The sequence below is a fragment of the Cavia porcellus genome, unplaced genomic scaffold, assembly GCF_034190915.1.
Source record: "Cavia porcellus strain 051 isolate PalLab524CR breed Dunkin Hartley unplaced genomic scaffold, mCavPor4.1 scaffold_30, whole genome shotgun sequence".
NCBI classification, from domain to species: Eukaryota; Metazoa; Chordata; class Mammalia; order Rodentia; family Caviidae; genus Cavia; species Cavia porcellus.
In genome coordinates this window covers 45,106,160-45,133,363 of record NW_026947513.1, presented here as the reverse complement: position 1 = coordinate 45,133,363, position 27,204 = coordinate 45,106,160, and the positions used below count along the sequence as shown (strand labels likewise).

The following is a 27,204-nucleotide window of genomic DNA, read 5'->3' as shown; positions in this document are numbered from 1 at the left end:
TTTTCCTGTCATTTCCTCTACAACCCCTGCAAACTTTGGAAAATTTCTGAATTTGGAAAAGAGGCAAAGAAATTTTTAAACATATATACAGTAGCAGTGTATATATGTTTCTGCTTCTATTATGTGTGAAAGGATCCAACCATTTTCAGGTATGTTTCTAGAGCTATGTTAGTACATTGCATGACAAAGCCACACCCCCAAACTAATCTCCACCTCCTCTCTGGCATTTAGGATAAAAACTCACCAGAAACATTCCAAATGTACAAATAGTTCTCATCTCTTCTTTGCAGCTTAAGATCTGCGTTGATATTTGAAGAGAACTAAGCTTGATCATTCCATTTATTTCCAGGATCATCTGGACAGGTATTTTTTATTATTATTGATGCTTATATTTTAGATAAACTATGAAATACATACCATATTTTACAAAGTTATTAAAAATATAGAAAAAGTAAAGCCTTTATCGATACTAAAGTTACTGCTGTGAAATATTTAAGGAATTTTAAAATCAGTAATTTCTCATTAAAAATAATCTCTGAGATTGCTACTTGAAGTGCTGTAACATAAAATTGCAGTACTGTGACTATCTTGGAGGTGCTGCATACTGGGTATGTTTCCTATTTTATTAATGAAAAAAAGAGCTAACAAGGTACTAACAGCATGGAAACAGATTTTTAGCTCACTTTTATTCACGTGAAAAGTGTCACATATAGTCTACTATTGTCAGAGGCCTTGAAAATGCTGTTATTATTTCTGAGTGACAAACTTTCAGTAAATACAGTTAAGTCCAGGTCCTAGCAAATGACAGCTGTGTTGTTAACAGGCTATTACCTATAATCTAAAAATTTCTTGGTATGGACAGAGACAGAGAGACTTTAATAATTAAATGTAATGAATAATTCTGAACACCTATCTTTAATCACAGTTCTTAGGTCTGCACAGAAAGATCTATAATAGGATAGCTTCTGTTTTCACTTTCCCCCTGTGCAGGTAAATCTAAAAGGATGAGGACTGTAAGAATTCATTTGAATGTCTCAGCATTTACCATGGTCCCTAGAAAATAACAGAGAGGACATGCACATATAAAATACTTATTGGACACAAGACAGATTGAGAGATCAAAAAGAAAAACATGAAGAAGAAAAAAAAAGATTGGAAAAAAAAGAAGAAAGAGAAAAGATACAGAAAATCTTTCTAAAATTAATTAATTTTATGAGTCACATATTTAGCATTGCTTTCTTGGTGTTCCAGAATAATCATGACTTATATGCTCATTTATTTAAAGAAATTGGCAACTGCTAGGTAAAGTATGTACTTTAAGAAAAAAAAGCAGTTAGAAAACAAATGCATACATTGTATGGTGAGTCAGTTTATCAAAAGAAATGACAGAAGGTAAGAGATCTTACTGCATGTCACAAGGTTTTATCTCTGAGACCAAAATTGTGCATAAGGGGACAGCCAGAAGTCAGCCCACCACTTAGTGTTAGATGAAGCACTCTCAGATGAGTACAAGACAATTCTTACAAACTGGGTTGAAACTTCAAAAAGTAATTCATATTAACAAAGAAATTAATAGACAAGGTAGGGGATGGCTTTCATATTCATTTTTTCCTGCCAAAAATAATTTTCTGAAAGCAAGAAGGTTTAAGAAATAAGATGATTTACTGACAAAACTAATTTCTATTTTAAGAAGACATAATTTTTGTGAGATTACACTGATATGCTTAACGGAGGTTTTTAAAAGAATTGATATTGCTCCTACGGACTGGAATTCCTTTCTTTTTGGGAAGATTACCTATGACTAATCCTGCTTTGGTGATTTCCAAAGCATGTGTTAAACCATTCTTTAAATAAAAACAAATGAAGGGAAACATCTCACACAGTGTCTCTCTTGTGTTGTGCAATTTGGAGATGAATTGAAATGATGGTCATGCGGAGCTGTCTCAGGGTCATACTCAGTATCTACAAGGTGAAAACAGATAATGACCATTAGTTTTTCCAAAAAATTATATTCATGAGATCCTTGGAAATTGGTGAAATCACATGTCTCCTCTACTGGAATACAGATACCATCTTTTATTATGTGCTGTTAATATCTGAGTAAGTTCAGCTGATAGATTTCTGATATGGTCTTGCTGACTGGATGTGTGAGTTTGTATTAACTATTGATAATTTTTAGTAACTGTGACAAATAAGTGTTACAATTATTATTATCTTCAATTTATAGTTGAGAAAATAGAACATACTTATGAGTCCTGATGTAGGTCCCCAATCTCCCAAATGAGTGTACAGCAAAGGCTTAAGTAAAATGAGACAAGTGATGTGATTTTAGGGCTCCAGGAGGGTCCAAATCCTTTAGCTGAGCTCAAGACTCTGAGGGAGAAGACAAAGACTTCTCTGCCCATATTTATTAGGTCCAAAACAAAGGGTAGGGAAACTGAGTTAAGTGTGAGAAATTAGCAAGATCTTGAGAGTCGCTTCAAAGACTTTTCCAAATAGTAAATTATGTCAGTTTTGGAGAACCAGCGTGAGATTTATGGTAGAGTGTGACTTCAGGAGTGAGATTCCTTCAGCTGCAGTCTCTATTTACTTAATTAGTGATGGAGCCAAGGTATCTTCAGCTGTGGCCTTATCTTGCCCTTTAAGGTATCTCTGGCTCACAGGCCACTGCAGACGTCAGGAAGGACCAGTGATTCATAGAGATTCACTTACTATGAATCAGCTCCTGTCACCAGACGAGGGGCTGAGACCTAGGACAGATTCATAGATAAACACAGAAAGCCAATTAGTTTATTTTAAATCCTGTTCAGAACTGCTTCATAGTGGTCTCCAACACATACTAAAACTAAAATATTTTGTAAATGTCATAAAATTTCAAATAGAAGGATCAGGATTTAAATCAAGATGTTCTATTTTAGAACCCAAGCTCTCCAATTATATTCTGTATTGTTTGTACATTAATCTTGTGAATACAAATATATATATACATTTTAACATGTTTATTTTATGTGTCCAGTTAAATATTTAGGCTGGATATGGTGGTACACACCTGTAATCCCAGTACTTGGAAGGCTGAGGAAGAAGAACTGCTGTGATTTTGAGGGACCCTGGCTACATAATGTGTTCAAGACCAGCCTCAATTGTATAATGAGATCCAGCTCAAAAAACAAAACAAAACAAAACAAAAAAACACCAACTCACCAAAAAAACTCAAACACCCAAACAAACAAATATTAAGAAAATCTCCTATACATCACCAGTAAAAAGGCAAGAGGAATTTGTGATACAAGATAGAAAAAATTTTCTTAACATAGAGAACAATAATCAATTATTATTACTTGACAATCAATTACTATAAATTATTGAAAGGCAACATTGAAGATAGATAAAATATATCAACATGATTAAAACCTCTAATAAACTTAAGGATTATGAAAACAAAAATTACGAGGAATTTATGAAAGACAAATTTCAAAAAAAGTAAATTAAAAGTTTATTTTCTAATTGTAAAAATTACAATATATAATTTTCAGTATTAATAAGATGTGATAAAAAAAGCCTGTGCAAAGAAAGACAGTCTCCTAGTAATGCATTAAATGTTTTTCAGTATTTTACTTGTGTAGTTTTAATTCCAACAGTTTCACAGGCAAATGTGCAAATACATATGCTCAAAAATATGCATGATTTTCCAACAATGAACAACTATGAAATTATGGTAACATCATATTGTAACCTATGTTTCACTTACAACAACAAAAAGATCATCTTCATGTAGCAATGCTAAAATAACTTCACATTAATATTTCAGTGACAAAATAGATTATAAAATTAATGTAAAACATAATTCCAATTAAGTTAAATATGTTTATACTTAAACTTCTAGATACTTTTATGTACTTAATATCTAGAAGTTTAAACACAATTTTATGAGTGATTAGCTCTTACAGGAAGAATAAAAAGAATAACTTTATTTTGTTTATATCATTTAACTTTTCCAATGTTACCATATTAAACATAAATGTATCTATATGACATGCGTTTATCACAAATGCATAAATGTGTACATATTTACCCTTTTTTAGTAAGATAGATATGGTTATGAAATTCAATGAACACAATAGAAGACAGACTTTGCTTGATTAATAAGTGTATCTGCACTCTCATAGAGTTTTGTGACATACAAAATGAAACTTTCAAAATTGAGCAGTACTCTATTAGTAACATGCATTTTCTTTCTTCTGATGGTTACAGAAAGAGGATTGGTAGACTGTCTTTAAAACTAGTTGGGAGGCTATTTTCATATCCAAACAACGTATTAAAGATTTTGAACCAGAGCATGGAGTATAGCGGTAGTGAGGAGAGGGCAGAAGTGTGTGGGATCCAGTCCAAGTGTGGCTGAGGACCATGCAGGGTCTGCAGTGCAGAGCTGAGATGTAGTGAGAAAATGCTCCTGGGAGAAACCTTCAGTGTAAGTCCCTAGTTTAATTATTTAGCTTGATATGTAGAATATTTATTTATATAAAAGTGTTAAGTAGGATATTTCTTTTTCTATGTATTACAGCATGTACTACTTTCACTGTTTCTTAAAAAAGGCATGTGTCGAGGATTGAAATTCTCCTTACTAAAGAAAATATATTTGGTAGCTGAAAGAATTGGCTGAAGGAGACTTTTGTCATGTAAACTCACTAAAAAGAAGAGCAGAAGCCACGGCAGTCATGAATTTACAAATGGGAACCAGCTTACTGAGCATTTTAGGAATGAGAGGAGGATCCGGAAAAGTCAGGCAGGGAGGCGCTAAGTCTGCTGAGATGCGCTACCATAAACTTACAATGGAATAGATTTGAAAAAACGAGCACCAAAGGAAGTTGAAAACTAGTGAAGGAGAATCCTGAATACGAAATGGATCCTTAGGGAATGAGAGGTGAATTAGAACCGCCTTGTTCAACCTTATACAGTAATTTAGGACAAGGCAGTAATTGGGAGCATCTACTATTTATTGATCAAGTGAGAGAGAAAAGTAATATCAGAGATCACAAAAAATCTTCTATATTACAAGATCTCCTCTCCTAGATGCAACCATTGTAGTGTCATTGATTTTAATTTTTTTGTTGTTGTACTGGAAATGGAACCCAGGGCTTTACACTAAGCTGCATCCCATCTTTTTGTAAGTATTTTTATTTTAAATCTGGGTCTCATTAAGTCACAGTGTTCTCCAAGCTGAGTTCAAACTTCTGATCCTCCTTTCTCACCTTCTCAGAGTCCCAGGACTGCTATTGTGTATCGATGATAGGTACTCAGCCACTAAAGAAGAGTTAAAAGTCCACGTATAACTACCAAATGCGATCACTGATCTTATTTATTTAATATTCACATAGGTAAACTCCACTAAATTTAATATTCACATAGGTAAATTTAATATTCACATAGGTAAACTCCACTAAATTATTGTTGAATTTCAAAACTCTTTAGGTTTTTCATAAGATCCTTTAATTTTGACAAGAATTGAAGGCCTCGTTAGTTTTATGTATTATAACCTGTTTTATGCATACCCCACAATTTTACTTAGTTCTAAGAATTAAATTTTGTAGTGTCTTGTGTTTTCTTACTAGACATTCATTAATAACAGGATTAGAAAATTATATTCCAAATACCGATTTTGTACATTAGACCTATATTTATACAATATGACAAACTCTTCAGCGTGAAGACTGTGTTATGCTCATCTTTAGTTTGTGTTCACTGTACCTGTATGAGAAGCCTTACATACTGGAGAAGGCCTCGACACATTGTTATCGCTAATATTTGAAACATTATAAAGTACATACAAAGTATAAAACACTTTATTTTTTCAGTATACCACTTTATGATGGATTCTTCTGAACATGACTATTATGAATACTTTGATGAATTCCGTGGAATTCTGTTGTATAAACAGTTCATCAAATACTGGGATAATGTGGAAGCATTCCAAGCCAGACCAGATGATCTTGTCATTGCTGCCTACCCTAAATCTGGTAGGTCTTCTTGATAAGAATTATAAACTCACTTGAATGGTGAATATTGAGCTGATCACTTCCTGAATATTAATTTTCTTTATCAAATGAGGGATCTGTAGTACTTTTGATACAGATGATTAAATTAGCATCTTTAACTGTATTCTATGATGTCAGTCCATAATTTGAAAAGCACATTGATAAATAGCTATTGTTGATCATATTTGAAGATTATGTAATATATGTTACATGAACTTTTACAAAGCGTTCAGACTTTACCACAGGCATTTTGTGCCTGCTGTCTGTGTGATTCTGTAGTCTTGCCCCACGTATCTCTTCAGGTAAGTTATTTGATGTAGGCTCTGTAGTGTCTTTACAGTTCTTTTCTTGTGTAGTCTTAAGTATCCCCTCATTATTTAAGGAAAAGGAGAAAATGCTTGTCTGGTAGGACCTTCCCTTACACACATAAGCTGTAAATTTATGCGAATGTTTTTCAGGCCTGAGCTTAATCATAAAGGCATTTCTTGTCAAAATGTTTTAGAGCATCAGCAACACATTCTATACTACTCCTTCACAATCCTCTCTGTATCATAGCATCATAAGAAAAGTGAAACCTTGCTATCATTGAACACTTACCCTGGCTGTTCTGAAGGCCTTGACCTGACAAAGAACAGGTATATATTTTTCTGCATTCTCTGAAATAAGATCAAACCTAATGGACTAAAGCTGTCAATGACCCTGTGCTTCAAAGTGTGTGTGTGTGCACGCAGCACCAGTCAGTCAAATCTCCTCACTCTTTAGCTGTAAAGATGAAAATCCAAAATGGTGTCAGCTTTCACAGTCACACTTCATATGGGCAAATGTGAAAAGTGTTTTACTATACTATTTATCCTTAATGTTAAGACTATTTTGTGGTCCTATAAAATTAACTGTTGGAGAAAAGATTTCTTTGAGTTCTGTGTCTAACTACTCTTCAAATAATATCACATTGATATCTGTGGATTTTATCCATCTATAAATCCAGCAGACAGTAACCAGTCCGGCTTAGTCAATGAAACTAACACTTAATTTTTACAGGCACAACCTGGATTAGTGAAGTCGTGTGTATGATCTATGCAGAGGGAGATGTGAAAAAATGCAGACAAGATGCAATTTTTAACCGAGTACCTTTCCTGGAATGCAGAAATGATAAGATGATGAATGGTAATGTTCAACTTGATCTTAAAAGCTCTGTGCAAATGATTTAAGATGTGAATAAAGATAATGCAAGCCAAGATTGTAAAGAAGAGTGGTAATAAGTATTATATCTGCTATATAAGAGACCTTATAAATTTAAATATAAATGTTGAGACCATTCGTAATAGCATGTATCTAGAATAGATTGAAAAATTAGATTTTAGGGGCTGGGGATTTAGTTCAGCGGCATAAGTGTCTGCCTTGCAAGCAGGCAGTTGTGAGTTCGATCCCTGGTACCGATAAAAATGAAAAACAAAAAAAAGAAAAATTAGATTTTATTAGCATTCAGTCGTGTCTAGTAACATGTGGACTTTTTTTCTGAACTATATTTTAAATACTGGTAAATATTCATACATCTTCAGGGAGATATTGAAAAGTTTACTCATCACAGTTTCTTTTGATAGTGTGGAAAATTATAAACAACCTAACTCTAATCAATAAAAGAATAGACAAGAGTACCACTATGAATTCATTAAAAATCCACTGAGGTTTCTTGACACTGACTGCAGTTTGAGTATAGTATATTGAGAATAAAAAAGCAATGAGAAGATATAAAAATCCCCTTTTTATAATTTGGAACAGCTGTGAATCAAGGCATGTTGATATATTTGTGCAAGCAATCTTACTGTAATGTTAATAATTTACTTCAGGCCATGAAACTTTGATTTTATTTTCTCTATAATTTTCTGTGTATTGTTCACAGTATGTTTGTGGTTAACACCATATAAAGTTACCACTGTTTTTAAAAAGCATATATAAGTATTTAAAGTTTTTAATATCATCTAACTTTTAATGTTTAAAATTCAGGTGTAAAACAATTAGAGGAAATGAATTCTCCAAGAATCATAAAGACTCACCTGCCACCTCGACTTCTTCCAGCCTCATTTTGGGAAAAGAGATGTAAGGTAATCAGTGCCAAATATTCTCAGAAGCTTGTCAAACTCAAAGGCATTTAGAAAGATCAAGTTAGATGGCCCCTAAGTATGCTTATGCACACTTGTTTGTCTGCCATAGAATCTATAGGTTTATAACAAATATGAGTTACAGCCAATGTACTCAAAGAATCTATGCTGTCATTTTAACGCTGTCATTTGCCCGAGGTAAATATGTAAAGACCTAGTTAAATTTCCTAAGTCTCAGTTTGTCAGAAGAAATAGAGGAAAAGCATCTTCCATATGGGTATGATTTACATTTGGCCAGCCTTCCAGCCTCTTCTTTTTGAAGTAGTGACTTGAGGAGGGTGACTGGATCATGGGTAGTCTGCAGCTAGGGTGGTCTTGGCTGCAAGATGCTGCTCCTCAAGGGCGACCTGTAGGGTGCATCTCCCTTCCAGGTTCCTCCTTTCTCTCTCTGCTTCCTGGCTGCCATGAAGCCACCAGATTTTCTCACACTGTTCCTTTCTACCTTACCTTCCTGCCTTGGGAGTAGCCAACAACTATGGGAAAAAAAAGTGAGCCAAAATAAACTTCTCCTTCCTTTAAGTTGTAGACATCAAGTATTGTTCATTTGAGAAATGCAAATTAAAACAATGCTGAAATTTCGTCTTTCTCCAGAAGCAATAGCTAGTATCAAGAAAGCAATTAATAATGCTGTTGGAGTTGTGAGGAAAAAGGAACACTTGTCCACTGATGGTAGGAGTGTAGCTTTGTGGAAATCAGTGTGGAGATTCCTTAAAAAACTAGGGTTAGAGGTTCCATTTGACAGCTTTTCCCCTTGTGGGTATCTTCCTGGCAGAGTCGAGGCAGCATCATGTATCATCTGGCAAGAGACAGAGGGCATGCGTGCTTGTGTTCTGTTTCCTTCCCTCTTCTTGCACAGTTGTGAGTATTTTGTCTTCGAGGGTAACATACTAGTCAGCTTATTTAATTAAAAGTAGCCCCCAAAGATTCTTCCTGTGAACTAGTCAGCTTAAAATTTCATTTTAATACCTCAAAACAAATTTGTATTATATTTGTAGCTGAAAGCACGAGTCTTTAAGTCTTGGTAAGAGGATGGCTGAAGAATTATTAAGTGATGTCATATACGATTCCATTCTTTTTAGATGATATGCATTTGCCGGAATGCCAAGGATGTGGCTGTTTCTTATTATTATTTCTTTTTAATGGTTGCGAATCATCCAGATCCTGGGTCCTTTCCAGAATTTGTGGAGAAATTCATGCAAGGTCAAGGTAGGATCAGTTTCTTTTCTCTGAACTTTTCCAGGTAAGGGATATAGCACAAATAATATCTCCAAACAAATTTTTGTTTTGTCTGTTCTTGTGTATTAACTTTCCCCTTGATCAAAACAGACATTCTGAAAGCCTTGCTGGCTAGTTCGGGTATAAGTTTTGGTGTATGGAAAGTTGCAGAATCTTGATATTCCAGTTCCACACCTAAAAATAGATGCCTTCAAGTATGCCTGAGGGCTTTTAAGTTTTCTTCTCTAGAATTCAGACAATGTCAAATCTCTGTCTTGTCTCTTTTTTTATCAGAATGTTGCTTCACAGCTTGTGATTGGCTGGGGGAGGAAACAGTGGGGGAATACCTATTTGCTTCCAAGGAGAGTGTCAAACGTTACAGGGCCATGAGTGCTTGACCAATTTTATCTACAAATTCCTTGCTCGTTCTACCCAGAATTCACTGAATAACTTAACCAGATATTCCAGAAAAGGAAGGAGTTACTTGACCATACACCATGAGAAGTTGCAACTCATTTAAACACTTAGAATCAAGCAACTAAATGTTTAGATTGGAAGATGAAGGGGAACAGGATACTCTAGGATTAAAGAAAGAGATTCTGATTATGTAATAATACTCCAAAGGCAAAATAATAATGACATTTTAACATTCATAATAGATAATATTGATTCAATGTAAGGTATACTTGGTTCACTGAAAAAATTATGCTGAGTATCATGAGTAAAATACAGATCTCAAGATTGTCTGGGTTCTGATTGCAAGACAGAAAAAAATTGCACCTCTACTAAAAGAATGAATAAGGTCACCACTCAGCTATAAAGGATAATCTTGAGACTTTTATAGGTAAATGGAGGTAACTTGAGACCATATTCATAACTGAAATAAATCAAACTCACATGTGTAAATATCATATTGCCTCCCTAGTGTTAAGGAAAAAAACCTGAAAGAGTAATAAGATCCAAAATGTACAACAGATATTGTGATAACAAAAGGGAAAGAAAGTGCTTAGAAGGAAAGAACAACTTGAGTAAATTAAGGAGAGAAGGAAGAAGGGAAAAGATTATGTACATATAAGCATACACACATGTATAGGTATGTAGATATATACATGTACATATGTACATATGTATGTATGCATGTATGTATATACACATGAGAGCTATACTACTAATCTGTGTTAATTCATCCAAAAGAACAGTTTGTCATTCATTGTCTGTTTGATCATCGTTTGTGCCTAAATCTTGTAAGCTGAACAATTACTTCTAAGATAACAATATGCAATATATTAATTAGCGTTCAGTTCCTAATTTTTTGAAATTCTGTATCATTTCTATCCTTTTTTTCTGTTTTGCTTTTTTAAAATAAAAAATAAATATCGTAGAGCATTTTATATAAGGAGAAAATTCCCTCATGAGTGAAAACATAGAGAAGCTATCCAGTGGGCGGAAGCCCGGCTCATACAGTGACACTGCTTTGTGAGTTTGCAACTGGTGAAACACTCCTGCGTAGGTGAGAGGAGGAAAGCGAGGAAACGGAAAGGGGCCGCGCTCTCTCCGTCTCCCCGCTTTCCGGCGCCAGGGGGCGCTCTGCACGCTCGCGGGCGCGCCGCTCGCCGTCTGCAGCTCCTGTCAGCCTGGGGGCGCCAGGCCGGGTCCCGGCGCGGCTCTGCCGGCGGAGCGGGGTGGCCGCCTCTCTGCAGCGGTGTCCGCCTGCGCCTGTCACTCAGCCCCGCGGCTCCCTTTGGAGCAGCGCTGCCCCGCCCGCTCGGGCCCAGCCGGGAGCTGGACGTGCAGCTGCCCACTCCGGCCTGCAGCCCTTCCTGCGGCTCGCGGAGCTGCAAACTGCTGTGCGGAGTAGTTAGTGCTCGCCAGCGCCCGAGGCTGAAACCGCTTTGTAAGACAGTAAATGTCACCCTGGGACTGGACTCGGTGGACTTGGGCACCGAAGAGCCTTCTTACTCAGCTCGCTTCCTTAACAGCCTGATGAGGTAGACACAGCCAGGCGCACAACCCGCCTTCAGAATGCCCTCCTAACTTTGAGCCAGCGAGCAGAGCGCAGCGCCCTGGCTGGCGCTGTTTCATAAGGGGCCTGGAGGCCACCACGCTGGCCCTGTGCTCTGGGTCTTAACCACTCCACGCGTTTTGCTGGTCTCCCCACAGTGCACGTTGCGTGGCGTGTGTGATTCATCTAGCTCTTCTCTGTGCTCTTGGACTTCTAGTTTTTGTTGTTGTGGCTGTTATTTGTCAAGTTGCACAGTAATGGCAGTATGCCTTTTTTTGGTCTCTAATTGTAGTTCCTTATGGCTCCTGGTATGATCATGTGAAGTCATGGTGGGAAAAGAGTACGGATCCACGCATCTTATTTATTTTCTATGAAGATATGAAAGAGGTGAGACTGAAAACACATAAGTTGTTTAAGGTGCCAGCATGTGACAACACTGTGGATACAATAACTCAACTCTGAATAAGTGATAGTGACCATTTCCAAAATTTTGAGAATTCCACAATAATCCAGAATTGTTAGGCGAGAACTGAAATTTGTAGACACGAGTATTCTGTGAATGAATATATTTTAAGACTGTATCTCAAAACATTTCCTAAAGATAAAAATGGAAAAGTTGAGTCCTTAAAACCACATACATTCACACACATGAAAAACAACAGGCAAGAAGTTAATAAATCTTCCAAAGCTATAAATGTTAGAATTATCAAACACAGACTATAAAATAACTATATTTGAAAACCATGAAGCTGAAAATGTACTCCCCATTTGTACATACCCAGTCCCTTTTGATCAATAATTACCACGTTCAGTTTTTTTTCTCATATTTGAATCAAAAGACACCTAAGAATGAATGAGCTAATTTGTTTTTGTTTTTATAGTGTATCACGTGGAAAGAGACAGGTATGTTAAGATTGTGTTCATAAACATGGCCTTGGGAAAGTCCTCATGTGAGACGATAGATCTGAGAATTTATAGGAACAAAAATTGGGTCATGTAACTAACACTCAGATGTTGAGTATATCATTTTAAGAAAGTGTCAGAAATGTTCACATTTGAAAGGTAACATTCGATGTAACCAGGCACCAAATTTGGAGGCAGCAGTCCTCACAGGGAGAATTGTACATTAAAAGAAAAGAGGCAGCCGCCAAGGTAAACAGTGGCATCGCATGACTAAGTGGGGGAGGAACAGAGCAGATTGCAGGCGTGGCCTGGATACATGAGGGCCCATGTCTGGGGCCTGGGCATCTGATTCATCTGAAGATTTCTGGTTGATTTTTTCTCACAAATTATCCCAATGAATCAGAAAAATGAAAGGTTTCAGCAAGTTCTCACCTGCCAACCTTAAGTTTCCACAGAGCATTGTAATCATTGAGAATATATGTATTCACATTCTTTGATAAGCATAAGTATACATCAAAGACAAAGAAACACTACACAAACATCATCTTATTTAATTCTTCTATTTTGTCATATCTTTTATGCCAGTTTTATCCATGAGAATAATTTTGAGAGTAGTTTTTTAGAAAGCAATTTCCCAGGAATTGCTTTTTCATGTGAATTTTAATTTCAATATACTTCAGAAAAAGAGAAACTTTCTGTCAGTTTAGTCAGAGATGGATTTATTCATTTCAGCAATATAGTACTCAAAGCATTTTTTTTTTCTTTCTACAGGACATCAGAAAGGAGGTGTTGAAACTGATACACTTCCTTGGAAGAAAACCATCGGAAGAGCTTGTGGACAAGATTATAAAACACACATCATTCCAGGAGATGAAGAACAATCCATCTACCAATTACACGATGTTGCCAGAAGAAATAATGAACCAGAAGGTGTCACCCTTCATGAGAAAAGGTAAAAAAGAATCATTCCATTAGCCTCTATTGCTATAAGAAACATTATAAATCATCATAGCTGTTGGAAAAAACATAAAAAACCTTCTGAGAATCTAATCCATCCTGTCTACCTACAACGTTTTCTTTAGGACTTTTTCATTTTTGAATACTCTATTGAGTTATTAGTTCAGCAGAGGCACACTATGAAACTGCAATTACTGGCTAATTATTTAGTTTTGTAACATGTAATATTAAGAATAACTGGAAGACACTTGAACTTCAGCACCAGGAATCATCCCATGCTGTACTAGCTATCTTTAACCAGACCTATGTGTTTCCAGACTGCATCACATACTTTATGTACATTGTCTACTTGTGCTCTAACTGAAAACTCTGAGAAAAATGGTTTGATTCCTCTTATTCTGAGATGAAGAAATCATTTTAGAACAGTTAGAGTTTTCATAAACAAGTGACAGAAAATTTCAAGACTAGAGTGATCCCTTTCCCATTCTCAAGTTAATATTTGTAGTCCCAAGGAAAAGTTATTTGAATTCTAGTGAGTGAATCCCAATTTACCACTTCAAGTGCAACTCACAGCAAGAATAAAGACACTAAAGAGTATTTATAATTATGGGGCAGGCAGGCAAGGGGTCCTAAATTCTGCCAAGATGAAGGTTTATCCAAACAAAGGCTTTGACCCAAGGCCTAACCCGGATTTTATTAATTCAAAAGAAGGGTGTGACTTGAGGATGAGTGATGGTGAGAATGATGGGTGATCCATGAGTACACTGAGCTGGGTTAGGTAGAAGACCTGAAAGCACTTCTGCAATCTGCAGAGAGAAGAATATGCAGGAAGACCAAACCGCATAACACAACTGAGATAGCATTTAACTTTTAGGTAGTAAAGTTACAGCTCTGACGTGCAAACTTTTTCTGCCCTGGGAAGTTACAGCCTCTTATCTAATGCTCAGACCTAGTTGACAGCCCTGAAGCAGTGGGTGGCTCGGCATCCTTCCTGGCTCAAGCATGTCTAGGGAGCCACAGAGCATGGAAACAGCAACTGTCACTGTCATCAGCTTAAAGATTACGCATGAGCACTCTGCCAGCCCTGCTTATATTGCTTAGAGCCAATTGAAGGGAAAAGGAAATAGCTTAACTGACACTGTACATAATTGCTCTTTACTCAAGGAGAGTCTTCCAGGTGGTTTCCCACCCAAGACAAAAAATAAATAAATAACCAAGAACTAATATCATAAACCTTTTCATCATCTTTTTGGGAAAAGTAGGAATTTTAATATAGCCCTATAATGAGATAAAATTCTGTTTAGAAGAAGTCACAGTTCGGTGATGCATACATAGTTTATAAGTTCAAAGGTAAGTAAGATATACAGAGTACCGAGACATTTTCATACAGATATGAGAGGAACCAATAGAAAATGTCTTGCTTCTGAAATGAAATTGTCAGTGAGATGAATTAAAAAAACCCCGTAATGATGAATGTGTTATTGAGCAAAAACAGTCACTTTTAGATTATATTTCATCTACTCCTTGAATTTGCTGTCTTTTCTTTCAAAATGTCTACATGTGTATTAGACAAGAAGGGAAAATAATTAAAATAAGAAACGAAGGAAAAGAAAACAAAGCTTTTGTAAATAAGGAGGAGAAGAGGGATTAAGGAAGGATAAAAGAATGGAAAAAGAAAAAAGGGAATGAACAAGTCATGTTCAGATACAAAGTCCCTGTGTTGAATGCGATCATTATGCATATTTTAAAAGTACCAATAAAGGTAATTAAAACAAGAAGAGTAGAAGAATAAAATTTGACCTCCATTTTAAAATCAATCAACATAAATTCATCTTGTAAACTCAAGTAATATAATATTTATGGTATACATTTTATTGCTAAAATAGAAGATTATAAGAAAAATTTGACTAATCATTAAAGAAAGTGATTAACATTAGGAAATGTCACAGTTTTGGCTAGGAAATGTAATGCTATTTTTTCTCTTTCGTTATAGGAATTTCAGGAGACTGGAAGAATCACTTTACAGTAGCCCTGAATGAAAGCTTTGACAAGCACTACCAGCAGCAAATGAAGGGCTCCACACTGCAGCTGCGGACGGAGATCTAACCCTGGTCCCCATTCTTACTGTAGCTGAGGTTAAACATTTCTCATCATTAGTTTCTTATTTCAGATTGATGAGAACAAGAACAAGTCTTCTGAAGAATCAGGCTCACATTTAGGGAACTCCTTGTGTAAAGAAGAAATAAAGATTGTTATTCTTTGCATTTCTTTCCTTTATTCTGCTTAGAATAGTCATGGGAATGATGCAGAAATATACAGCTCATTTTGTTAGTTTGATGAAAAATACTCCGAGCTATTTTGTGTTTTCTTTGATTTAGAATGACATTTAGCATATACTGTAATATCTCATTTCATGAACCCTTCTGTTGGCGAACAGTTTAGCTTTCAAAAAGAAGTACTCAGAAACGTTTACTTCTATTTGTGAGCTCCACATCAGGTGACCGGCATGACTTGGCTATCTTCCTGCACGACCTGGCTCATGGCCATCTTCCCCAGCATCGCAGAACAAATTAAGATTTTGAACCCTAGGACCCCTGAACTTACATTTGTACAAATAAATCACTGTACTTGTGAAGTGGAGTAATAAATGAATAAAATACTGGATTATAACCCACAGCATAAAATAAATATACATGATTTTACACTGATAAAAATACCTAAGTTGTAAATGACCCGCTGAACACTGATAATTATGCAGTCCAGATTTCCAACTAAGGATGTGTAGTTCCACATTCCATTCATTAGGTGTGTGGTTCACCTCCTGCTTCCCTTGTGAAGAGTATGTTTATGCTGTATAGCCCACAGAGGGAAGGCTGACTCAGAGTGCAATGGCCTGGAGACTCCTCCCTCAGGCAGGTGACGGCTTGACTTGAAGAGAAGTGAGATGCACAGATAACAGGTTATACTTAATATATAATAAAAATGGCACTGTGCTCTGTGGTTTTCTCCTTTTTAAACCCATAGCCATTGTGTAACCAAGAGGAAAAGATCACACATACACAAAATAGAAAGGTACTCTACAAAATACTATTATACTCACTTTATTCTTGATCTAGCCAGTGGGAATCCCTTTATACTAGTTGTGTCTTTTTGACATCTTTGTCATATTTGGGGCGGGGAGTGGTTTGAGACAGGATCTTTCTATGCAGTTCACAGTATCCATGAGCTCACTCTGTAGCCCAAGCTGACCTCGAATGCGTGGTAACCCTCCTGCCTCAGCCTCCCAAGTACTGGAGTTACAGGCAAGTGATATAACCCTTGGCACTGGGAGTTTAGTTTCTAGTTGTCATGTGTTTTCATGTCCTAGTTGTAGAACTTGATGTTTTTCTAGGGAATTAGAGCTCCTTTTAGTAGAAGATCAAGACGTGTGTACATATCCATTACTAAGCTGTCATTACATGTAGATCATCTTTTGGATCTCATAGCTACTCTTTTCTCTCTGTGTGTCTCTATGCACACACATATAATTTCTGATTCTTTCTGTACACACTTTAAAAATAGAGGCATATTTCAGTACATATAATAATTCTACTCCGATTCAAAACTTCAATGGTTTTATTTTGCCTTCTCATTTTTATAATTTGCATGTTTGGTTCTTATTGTTTGTAAGATATTTGCTGGTTTAATACCTGCCTTGCATGAACTACTTTCCTGACCATGCTGCTCTGTTTTGCTGCCTGTCTGATTTCTGGACTCACAGCCACTCTCAGGTCTGCCAGGAGCATGTGGACTGCTTCCCCAGAGATCAGCCCTTTGGCAGACTTTCATCTCTCCGGGAAAGATCAGGAAAGGCAGAGAAAGCACGTAAGGAAGAAAGGAAGGAAGACAATGAGTTTGCACTTAGACTTCTGAGGTCTGATATAATTAAGATGAAGTAAAACACAAAGATTACTGGAGAGACCCTCACACTTCAACTTTATCCTGTGCCGTCATCTAGAGATGTCTTACTTTCCTTATTGCTGAGACAAAATACCTGACACTGACAAGTTAAATGAGGGAAGATCGAATTTGGCTGATAGTTTGCAAAATTTCAGTACATTACCAGCTTACTCCCAGGCAGGGCAGCAAGGCAGAGGGATACTGCAGAGCAGGCAGGAGACAGCACAGCAGTGGCAGCAGCAAGCCTGCCTTTTCCGTGTCCCTCTGCATGCTTCTCCAGGTTACAAGCCTTTTGATTGGTTCCATTCGCACCTAGGCTGGGCCTTGGCATTATGCATGCCCAGAACTATGCTAATTTAAATCAGTGGACTAATTCAGTACCATGCACCCTTAATCCCAGTATCTCCTGCCCATCCTAGATCCACACAGCTCCAAAAAGTTCCATCTATGATGTAGTGAGGCTTTGGGGAACATAAACGTACAAACCATAACAGGATCCCTACTTACCTTTTTAAACTGAAGTTTTTATAGGTTCGTATTTGCAGTACACAATGATTACATTTTTCATGAGGAGTTGGTACCTATAAATAATGTGTCTTAATTCATTTTTTTGTCCCATAACCCTTTCGTGCCTCCCTGCTCCCCCAATTCTATCTCTTCACCATTTGAAAAATATCTTTCTTTCTTATTATCTGTATTTCATTTTGTTCTTTATATTTTGGGTTGGTCATGTGAGAGAAAACGTACAACATTTAAATGTGTATGTCAGCTTTATTTCAGTTCTTCAAAATCTCAAAATACAAACTACATTTGACCCAGATATTCTTTTTTTTTTTAATTGGTACCAGGGATTGAACTCGTGACTGCGCGCTTGCAAGGCAGGCGCTTATGCCGCTGCTACGTTCCCAAACGCGGTAAAGTCATCAGATTATAGAGATGTGCGCATACTCACTCATGTTTATAGCAGCACAATGTGTAGTAGTTAAAGCTTGGAAATGGTGTAAATGCCCACCAGTGGATGAAGGGGCAAAGAAAACATGGTGTTTATAAACAATGGGATACTACTCTACTATGGAAACCAAAACTTTTATCCTTCTAAAACTACACAATTTTTAAAAGCCTGCTTTATACCTCAGACAACTTTTAAGAAATAAATGTCCTGTAAATTTCTGTTTCTTCTATATTTTGACCCATTTAAAAAATTTTCCCATTAGTCACCAATGTGAAATGAAAGTCAAATAAGCATAAGGAAAGCTGCAACATACGTAAAAAATAGGACCAAATAAAATGATACAGAAATACAAGAGAAAAAACAACCAAAAGCACACTCTCAAAAATCTTAGTTAACACATAAAGAATTTATATAAATAAAAAGATAAAAAAGAAAGAACATAAATCATAAAAGTTAGAAAGGAAATCGAGGAATGTCACATAGACTCTGAACACAATGAAAAGAAAATGAGGAAAACCACAATTTCATGCTCAAAAATTAGAAGACAAGTTAGAAAAAAAAATTGACCAGTTTTTCCAAACTCACATACTGTCAGACTCACACAGGTTATGGAGGCCTTGGCCGAGTGTAACCACTGTCCTGCTCAGGGGTACTAGGACAGGATAATACACAGACAAGAAGCACCAGGTGGTCAAAGCTAGGACTGTAATGACTGACTAGGACGATGAGGCACAGTGTTCTTGGCCTTTAGTCAGTGCACAGTATGATACAGGTACAGCACAGTGTGTGCTGCTGGGATGTAAGAAGCAGTGGAGATGACCTGCTGAGGATCAAGGTTCAAGGATTGAGAGGCAATGCATTTTTGGAAAGGAGCAAATAATAGTTAAGTAGCAGTCTAATTATGCGCTAACTACCCTGTTGAGCCAACAGGATTCTGGATGATTCAAAGTCTTTGGATGTCTGATTACATCCTAGAGGGCAGGGCCAGCTGGAAGACAATGATTTTGTAATCAGGACTCCTACATTGCATTCTAAAGAGCAGGCCATCCCCCAAAACCTGGGTAACAGCCCAGCACACAGACACTCGCACACTTCTGGAGGGCAAGACCAGTAATGTGGTAGCATCCGAAGCAGCAGCAAGGAGATAGCAGTTGCACTCTGGAGAACTCCATGAACAGACCAGTACAGGCCCCCACAGCCAGAGGCAAAAATGGGCTCCATACCCAGCACATCTCTGGGATGTAACATGGACATTAGCACAGAAATTTAAACACCAGAAAAAGGTAAATTCTCCAGATAGCTATAAAGAACCAACTACATCTGGAGGATACCTCTGAGGAAAGAACATCTCCTTTCTCCTTGAAAGAAGTCTTAATGCTAGTGATAGAGAGCTGTATATCATGGGAGGTTGGTGGGCATTAAAAAAGAAGACAAAATAAAATAAAAAACGGTAGGTAGAGAATGACACGACAGAGGTGGTGTGCAGCCCCAGACTCGCAAGCTACTCATGACAGGCCTGGAACTTAATGAGGCAGATGAAGTTGGAAGTCAAATCCTGAAACTTTATGAAATGATAACAACAGAATTGACAAAAAAATTAAAAAGGCTATAGAGGGAAAATGATCTCTCAGGTACAAAAAGAAATGATGCTTCAATCAAAGATATTAGAGAAGACACAAATAAAAGAATAGATAAGCTTAGGTAAAAGATGGAAGCAAAAAAATGTACAACAGAGGAGAACAGTGGAATCCATGAAACAAATTGAAACAGGGACCCAGGAGATTAAAGCCTCTATTAAAATTACACACAATTACTGAATGAACAAGAGGACAGAACATGAGATCTTAAAGAGAGTTTCAGCTAGTGATCATGAAAGGAAAGATATCTTAAAAATAGCAAGATACTATGAGAAATCACTCTACTACAAAATGAAGCAAAGAAGAACACAAAGTTGATTGGGGTCAATGAGAAAGCTGGAGACAGCACAAATGTCATAACAATCATAAATATATATGCACCTAATACAGGTGCATCCAACTATTTAAGCCATTTAGTAGTAGACATGGAAAATCAAATAAGCAATAATACAATAGTAATGGGAGCCCTCAATATTCCATGTCATAGAGATACAGATCAACTAGACAGAAAATCAGCAAAGAAGTAGTAGAGGTCAGCCAAACCTGTGAACAAATGAACTTGATAGGGAGAAGCCACACCCTAAGGCAATGCGTCAGTGGCCAAGAAAGACCCAGTGAGCCCTGCACAGGCTCAGAGAAGAAGCCATGTCCCGAGGCCCTGCCACCATCCGGGAAGCCTCTGTGAACCACCACCCTGTGCCTCTCCACCACTCTAGTAATTCTGAATCAGAGGAACCCAGGTTGCTAATTGAATCCCTTGCACCAAGGGACTGGCAGCAAATGCAGGAAGCATCAGGGATGCAGCAGTGGGCTGATTCAGAGAAACAGGAAAATAGATGAAGGAGCTAAATATAATCTCAGGCCTCCAACCCACACAGAACAAGTTCAGAAGACACAAATATAGTGGAAATTAGAAGTCACACCTGAAATTTCTGAAAAGATAACAGCAACAGTAAAGAAGTAGCATAGTTCTTGTACTGACTGGTTAATTTTACATGCCTGTGTCTGATGGTCTGGACAGCTATTTTGAAGATAAACAAGAGGCATTATGATAGCCATTGTTAATTTCCTATTATCTTGTTTGAAGTGCTATGTTGCTTTTCACTGTTTTGTTTTCTTTGATTTTATTCAGTTTTGTTTGATTTTGTTATGTGTGATGACATGAGTAGCCATTTTGAAGACAAGAAGATATATTGTGGTGGCCATTGATGCTTTCCTATTATCTTATTTTGAAGTCCTGTATCACTTTTATTGTTTTGTTTTTATTGGTTTTATTCTGCTTTGTTTTGGTTGATTTTATTATGTGTAATGGGATGGACAGCTATTTTGAAGATAATAATAAGCATTATGGTACCCATTGTTGATTTCCTATTATTTTGTTTTGAAGTTCTGTATCACTTTCATTGTTTTGTTTTAATTGACTTTGTTCTGTTTTTATTTTGTTTGGTTTAATTCTCTTTAAAATAAAAAAAAATTAAAAACAAAAGTCTTTGACTGCTTTATCTTGCTTTGAGGTGTCAGAACTTCACAGATTATTTTCTATGCCAGCTCTGGCCATTGGCTTAAAGATTAACCTAATGTAAGCCAGCTGAAGGTATCACCACAAGCCATGTAGGTCTACCACAGTTGCTTGACTTATCATTGTTCCAATTTATTAATATAAGTTATTGTCTGCTTTACACTGCTGTATCAAGCTGGTCCTCAGCATAACACAAAATAGTAACTCTAGTACTCTTATATTCATTAAATAAATTTATTCAGTAATGAAAATATTCTTCAAAAATCTCTAGGACTAGATGAATTTATTGAATAATTTCAGGAAATATTTAAGAAAAATGAAAACTAGCTTTAGAATTTCGAACAGAAAAGATTTGTCTAATTTATATTATACGTTGAGTATCTTGCAATTGCTTTGTTGCTAAAGCAGACAAAAATAGAGATGTGAAGAATGAAATCCACAGATAACTGTATCATTAATATAGACACAAAAATCCTCAAAAATAGCGAAGTGAACTTAATACTATATAAAAAGAATTATACATTCTAATCAGTTAAAATTTACTTCAAAAATGTGAAGTTGAGCATTAGAAAACTGATCATAGAAATCTACCCTACCAATAGGCAAACGGTAATCTAAAACAGTTTTAGTTGACTTAGAAAACAGACTTCCTAAAACCCAGTGGCCACTGATACCAACACCTTGAAACAAGAGCTACATCATCCTAATACCAAGTATCTAAAAACTTATGACTCTCATCATACTTAGTTATGAAAGACTGAATCCTTTTTCATTAAAATCGGGAACAAGGCAAGAATATCTGCTTTCCTCACTCTTATTCAACCCAATTCTAGAAATTATAATTACCGAAATAGAAGAAAAAGAAATAAAAGGTGCATATCTTCAAGAATTTAGTTGCTGTGTTGTACAGACACTCAGCACCTGTGGGGAGAGGCACCTGCAGGCAGGAGACAGAATCATCTTGCACATAATCATGTCACTCTCCAGCCCTGGTCAAGTCTTCTGGTAACTGGAGCACTGTGAGCACTTTGACTGCAATTTCATGAAAGTCTTGATTCAGAATTGTTGTAGTCACACATTTCAAGACTCTCAATCCTCAGAAACTGTGTGATATCATGTCTGTTGCTTTAAGTGACGATTTTAGGATGTCACTAAACTTCAACATGTAGTGAATCCAGTGTAGAATAGTATATTTGACAGATTTAAGTGTAGATCACTAGGAAATATTGGTCAACTGGAAATGGTGGATGGTGACATTAAGGTGTAAAAGTTTATCAGATCATGAGTCAAACAGGAACAAATGAATGATAATATGTTTATTTTCTGCTGCGTAAGCCTGTGAAGGCAAAGAATTTATTCTTATTCATTAACATAAACTAAGTACAGAAAATAGCAACGGACATGCTACAGTAGATTTTCATGAATGTTTGATGAGAACGTGAATGGATCAATGATTTAAGTGCTGATATGCGTATGTATATCTCTATTACTGGCAATTATTAGAAACTCCTGCCTCGGGTATCCAAGAAAATGTTATTTTTTTAAACATTTACTTTAACTCTTAAGCAAACAGAACTTTAACTGACTCAGTACTTTTTTTCATATTGCTGAATCTGAAGCCCAAAATTTTCTGAAAAGAGGAAGATTTATTGCACAAATTTTAGAACAGTACTTATAAATGAAGCATTAAACTTCAGCTTGGCAATTGGTTTAAGAAAGCCCTGGGAAAAGTGATTTTATCAACTTTTCCAGAGATAGAAAACAATCTCAGACATCTCAGTAACTTGAAAAAGCAAAGGGTTATTACTTGTGCCAATCATTTGTGGCTGCTGTGTGTCCCAGCTTTAGATAGGCTATGGCTCTGAGATGTGCTTTCCACTGTGGCATCCAGGGAGAAGGAGCAGCTCCCGTGTGAGTTACACTAAGGCTCAAGGCAGAGTAAAGAACAAGAACCCTGCACTCTCCCAGAACATCACTGCATGTTCTTGCACTGTTCAGTTGTTGGCTGAAGATATGTCCAAATCTAAAGTTACTAGGGTCAGAATGAATACTCCTCTTATGGGCCAAGCAAAAGGAAATGTTTTTTATTGTTAATATAATCAACTTTCTGGGTGTTTTCCTACAGGCTTAAATCTGATAATCAGAGCTAGTTGTCCCTAGTCAATATTTATTTTACAAATATTTCACTCTGCAAAACAAATATGTTTTCAACAACCCAACTGGCACTGTTTTTAGGATCACCATAATAATTAGTGTTCAGGAGAGTAGAGAAATCTTCTGAAAAATCCTTTATGTCTTCTGGATATAACATAGTTTACCTCCTCCAAGCTGCACTTCCTTTCACCTTGTTCTCTACTTTGAGTGGCTGAGTTGTACTGAGTACATTATCAGAATCATGGGCCTCTCATTTCTGTTTGGCAGGAGATCTAAGGAAGAGAGGAGAGGGAAGTCAAGGTGACTGTGGCCTTGTCTCCTTCCTATCAGATCAAATCAAGAGGGCTGCTTCTCTGAGTCAAACTAACTGGAAGGGTCTTCTTTCTTAAGTCCCTGGCTTTCATAATCTCACATCTGCTTCAGCCATGTCTAGCCCCTGCATAGCTGAGTCCCTCCTTGCAATTTTTCTAGAACATAAATCTCCAGTCTCTTTCAAGAGATTATATGTGGGGGCCATCTGGAGATCATTTTCTGACTATAAGGCATATGGGAGGCAATGTAGGAATCTTATTCCTTGTTTATTCAACTAATCTTTTAAAATACTTTGTTACCTCAAGCTTCTTTGTCTTCTTACAGTTCAACAGCAGCATGGAATTCAGGTTGTTTGTTTACCTCTTCTCTGAAGCAGATAAGGAAATATCTAAATCAAGATCTTCCCACTGGAGTACAATGAAAATGTTTGCTTGGGATAGTCACAGCCGATAATAAAAATAATTATTATGGGTATATTTTACTAAATTGGAAACTTCAACCTCAAATTTCATTATTTTATAGATAGATAAACATTGAAATATATAAACTTGCCTCTTGTCCATAATAAACTTTGAAATCTAGAGACAAAAATGAATCACAATGAATTATATGCAGTATATTTCATATATAATATTTTCTATATATAGAAAACTAAAGGATTCTCAAATCAATTCTTTTTGTCCCAATAGCTTCTATTACCATGACAGGTGGCTAAGAAGACAGACAAATCTACCATGTCGTGGGTGATCCAGGCATCACTTATGGAGTATGAAGTGCTCGAGCTCTTCTTGGATGCCCCTCCTTTACCCTTCATAAGGAACATGGACTTGCCTGTTGAAGTGGTCCATGCACTTCTGCAGGTACAAATAAATCACTTTAATTAGAGATTTCTACTTGGATCATTGAAACTATGAAATAACATCTGTTTCCAGTTTACTTTTACAGTTGAAATCAAAAGCAAATAAAGTATAATAAAGGGTCTTCATTCCCTAAACAAAATTGTATGATAGCAATAACTGTACATGCTGAATTTAATATATTCTATGGATACTTGGTCTCATCCTATTTAGTACTAACCAATAACAATCAGAAAGCCTTCCTTTAAGTCTTGTAAACTTAAAACTTCACAGGATCTCGTAAACTCAGTTTTAACCAGCTCAACAGACAGCTTCTTTTGCCTTCCACATTATGTAAGAAGGTTTTACCACAGTTAACTGAAGCAACATTGATGCTCTAGAAACATAATCAGGTTGTTCAATTCCTCAAGGAAGGTATTTAGCAATTTAAAAGACATGCCTATATTTTAAATAATACTAAATTTAACAATGAAAATATTAGAGAATTTAAAAATGAAAACTTCTAGAATGCATATTTTAATATAAGAAATGTTTTGGAATTTTTAACTCCAGATTTTCTATTATAAAGACATGAAATTACTTTTCATACTGGTGTGCTTTTCACATATTCTAGTCTGTTCCATTGTCCTCGCTTCTGTTCCGTTTTCCAGCAGCATCTTTTTTCTTTTCATGGTAGCTTTGTGGGGGGTTGTGATACTCCTTGCCTTGCGTTTTGTGTTGCCTAGAATTTCTTTTGCTATTCTAGGTCTGTTCTGGTTTCAAATAAGTTTTAGAATTGTTTTCTCCATTCTGTGAAGTATACTCTTGGTATTTTGATCAGAATTGCATTAAACATGTAAAAGAAAGTTGGAAATATTATGTAATGTTTTACTTGTTCTTCCTACCCAAGAACAAAAGATGCCTTCCCGTCTTTTGATCTCCTCTTCAGTTTTCTTTTTCAGAGTATTGTAGCCTTCAATGTAAAGATCTTTTACTCCCTTCACTATGTTTATTTCTAAATAGTTAATTTATTTTTTGGTTGCATTGTGAACTATGTTGTTCTCCTAATTTCTCTCAGTGAAATTGTCATTTTTGTACTGGAATGCTACTGATTTTTTTGAATGCTGGCTTTTTATCCAGCTATACTACTGAATTTGGTAATTAAATCTGGAAGATTTTTGGTGGAGTTTTTGGTGTAGTCTCTGAAGAGTGTCTTCTGAAAATGATAATTTAAATTCTTTTGATTGTTTTTATTTCTTTCTGTTGTCTAATTACTCTGGATAATGTTTCCAGAACTATATTGAACAGGAGTATGATAGTTGACATCCTTATCATGTTCCTGATTTTTAAAACAAAGCTTTCTGTTTTGATTATTTAGTAGATCTTTTTTGGGGGTAATTTTTATTTTAAAGTTAAAAAAAGCCAAGTGATATAAAACAGAACAAAGCCAATCAAAATAAAACAGTGTAATTGATACAGGATTTCAAAACAAGACAACAGAAAGTCCACAATGGTTACCATGATGACTTGTTAAAAATAGCTGCCCATACCTTTGGATATAGTACAAATCAAACAGAATGGAATAGAACTAATAAAAACAAAACAATGAATGCAGTATAGAACTTTGAAACAAGGTAATAGTAAATCCAAAATGGCTAACATAATGTACCTTGTTATCTTTGAAATGGCTGCCCATCCCATCAGATATAATAAAATCAAATAAGACAAAACAGAATAAAACCCAACCAAAAAAACCAGAATGATACAGGATTTCAAAACAAGATAGTAGGGAATTAACAATGGCTACCACCTTCAGAAGGAGGTCTTCCATAGATGTTACATTGTATATTGTTATCCTCTAAATAGACCATCATACTACTGGCTTTAGGTCTGGAAAGTCAGTGAAATACTTAAACTGTATTTTACCTCAATAGTTATCATTGCAGCCTATGTTTTTCCAGATCAGCCAGCCACTTATGGAGGTGAGGTGGAGGGGACGTTGGCTCTTCTTGTCTCCCAGCCCGCATGCTGGAAGGGGCTGGCATCTGGTTCTCCCCACAGCGGCCTGTGCAGGGCACCAACTTGCTAGGGGCAGGCTTGGGTTTTTGTTTCCTTCCTTAGAGTCCACAAGTGATACTGACCCACAGGAAAGCACCAGTGTCTGGTTCTCCCCGCAGTGGCCCATGATCATAGTGAAGGCTTGGAATCTCGTTGGTTTCTTGTTCTTCTCTCCCACAATTCACGAATGGCACTGACCCATGGGTAAGGGCTGGGTCTGCTTCTTCCCCAAACAGCTCGTGCATGGTGTTAACTCATAGGGCAGCTGTTGGTTTCTTGTTCTCCTGCCCTAGAATGTGCAAATGGCACCAATGCACAGGAAAGGGCTGGCATCCAGTTCTCCTCCCGTGGCTCACACATGTCACTGACTCACGGGGAGGGCTTGGCTTCTCGTTGGCTTCTTATTCTTCTCCCCCACAGTCCACGAATGGCACTGACTATGGAAAAGGGCTGGTGTCTGGTTCTCCCCCTCCGTGGCCAGCATATAGTGCTGACTCACAGTGAGGGCTTGGCTTCTTGATACTGGAAA

The 27,204-nt window shown here is 36.6% G+C and overlaps 1 protein-coding gene across 1 annotated transcript; it reads left to right on the top strand.

Moving 5' to 3' along the window:
- The first annotated feature begins 262 nt into the window (after nucleotides 1-262).
- Nucleotides 263-15,531, top strand: Sult1e1 (sulfotransferase family 1E member 1). The gene is made up of 8 exons (NM_001173022.1): nucleotides 263-363; nucleotides 5,853-6,014; nucleotides 7,071-7,196; nucleotides 8,037-8,134; nucleotides 9,271-9,397; nucleotides 11,701-11,795; nucleotides 13,083-13,263; nucleotides 15,262-15,531. The coding sequence occupies exons 2-8, from the start codon at nucleotides 5,864-5,866 to the stop codon at nucleotides 15,372-15,374; spliced, it is 891 nt and encodes a 296-aa protein (NP_001166493.1). The 5' UTR covers nucleotides 263-363; nucleotides 5,853-5,863; the 3' UTR covers nucleotides 15,375-15,531.
- Nucleotides 15,532-27,204: the final 11,673 nt, after the last annotated feature.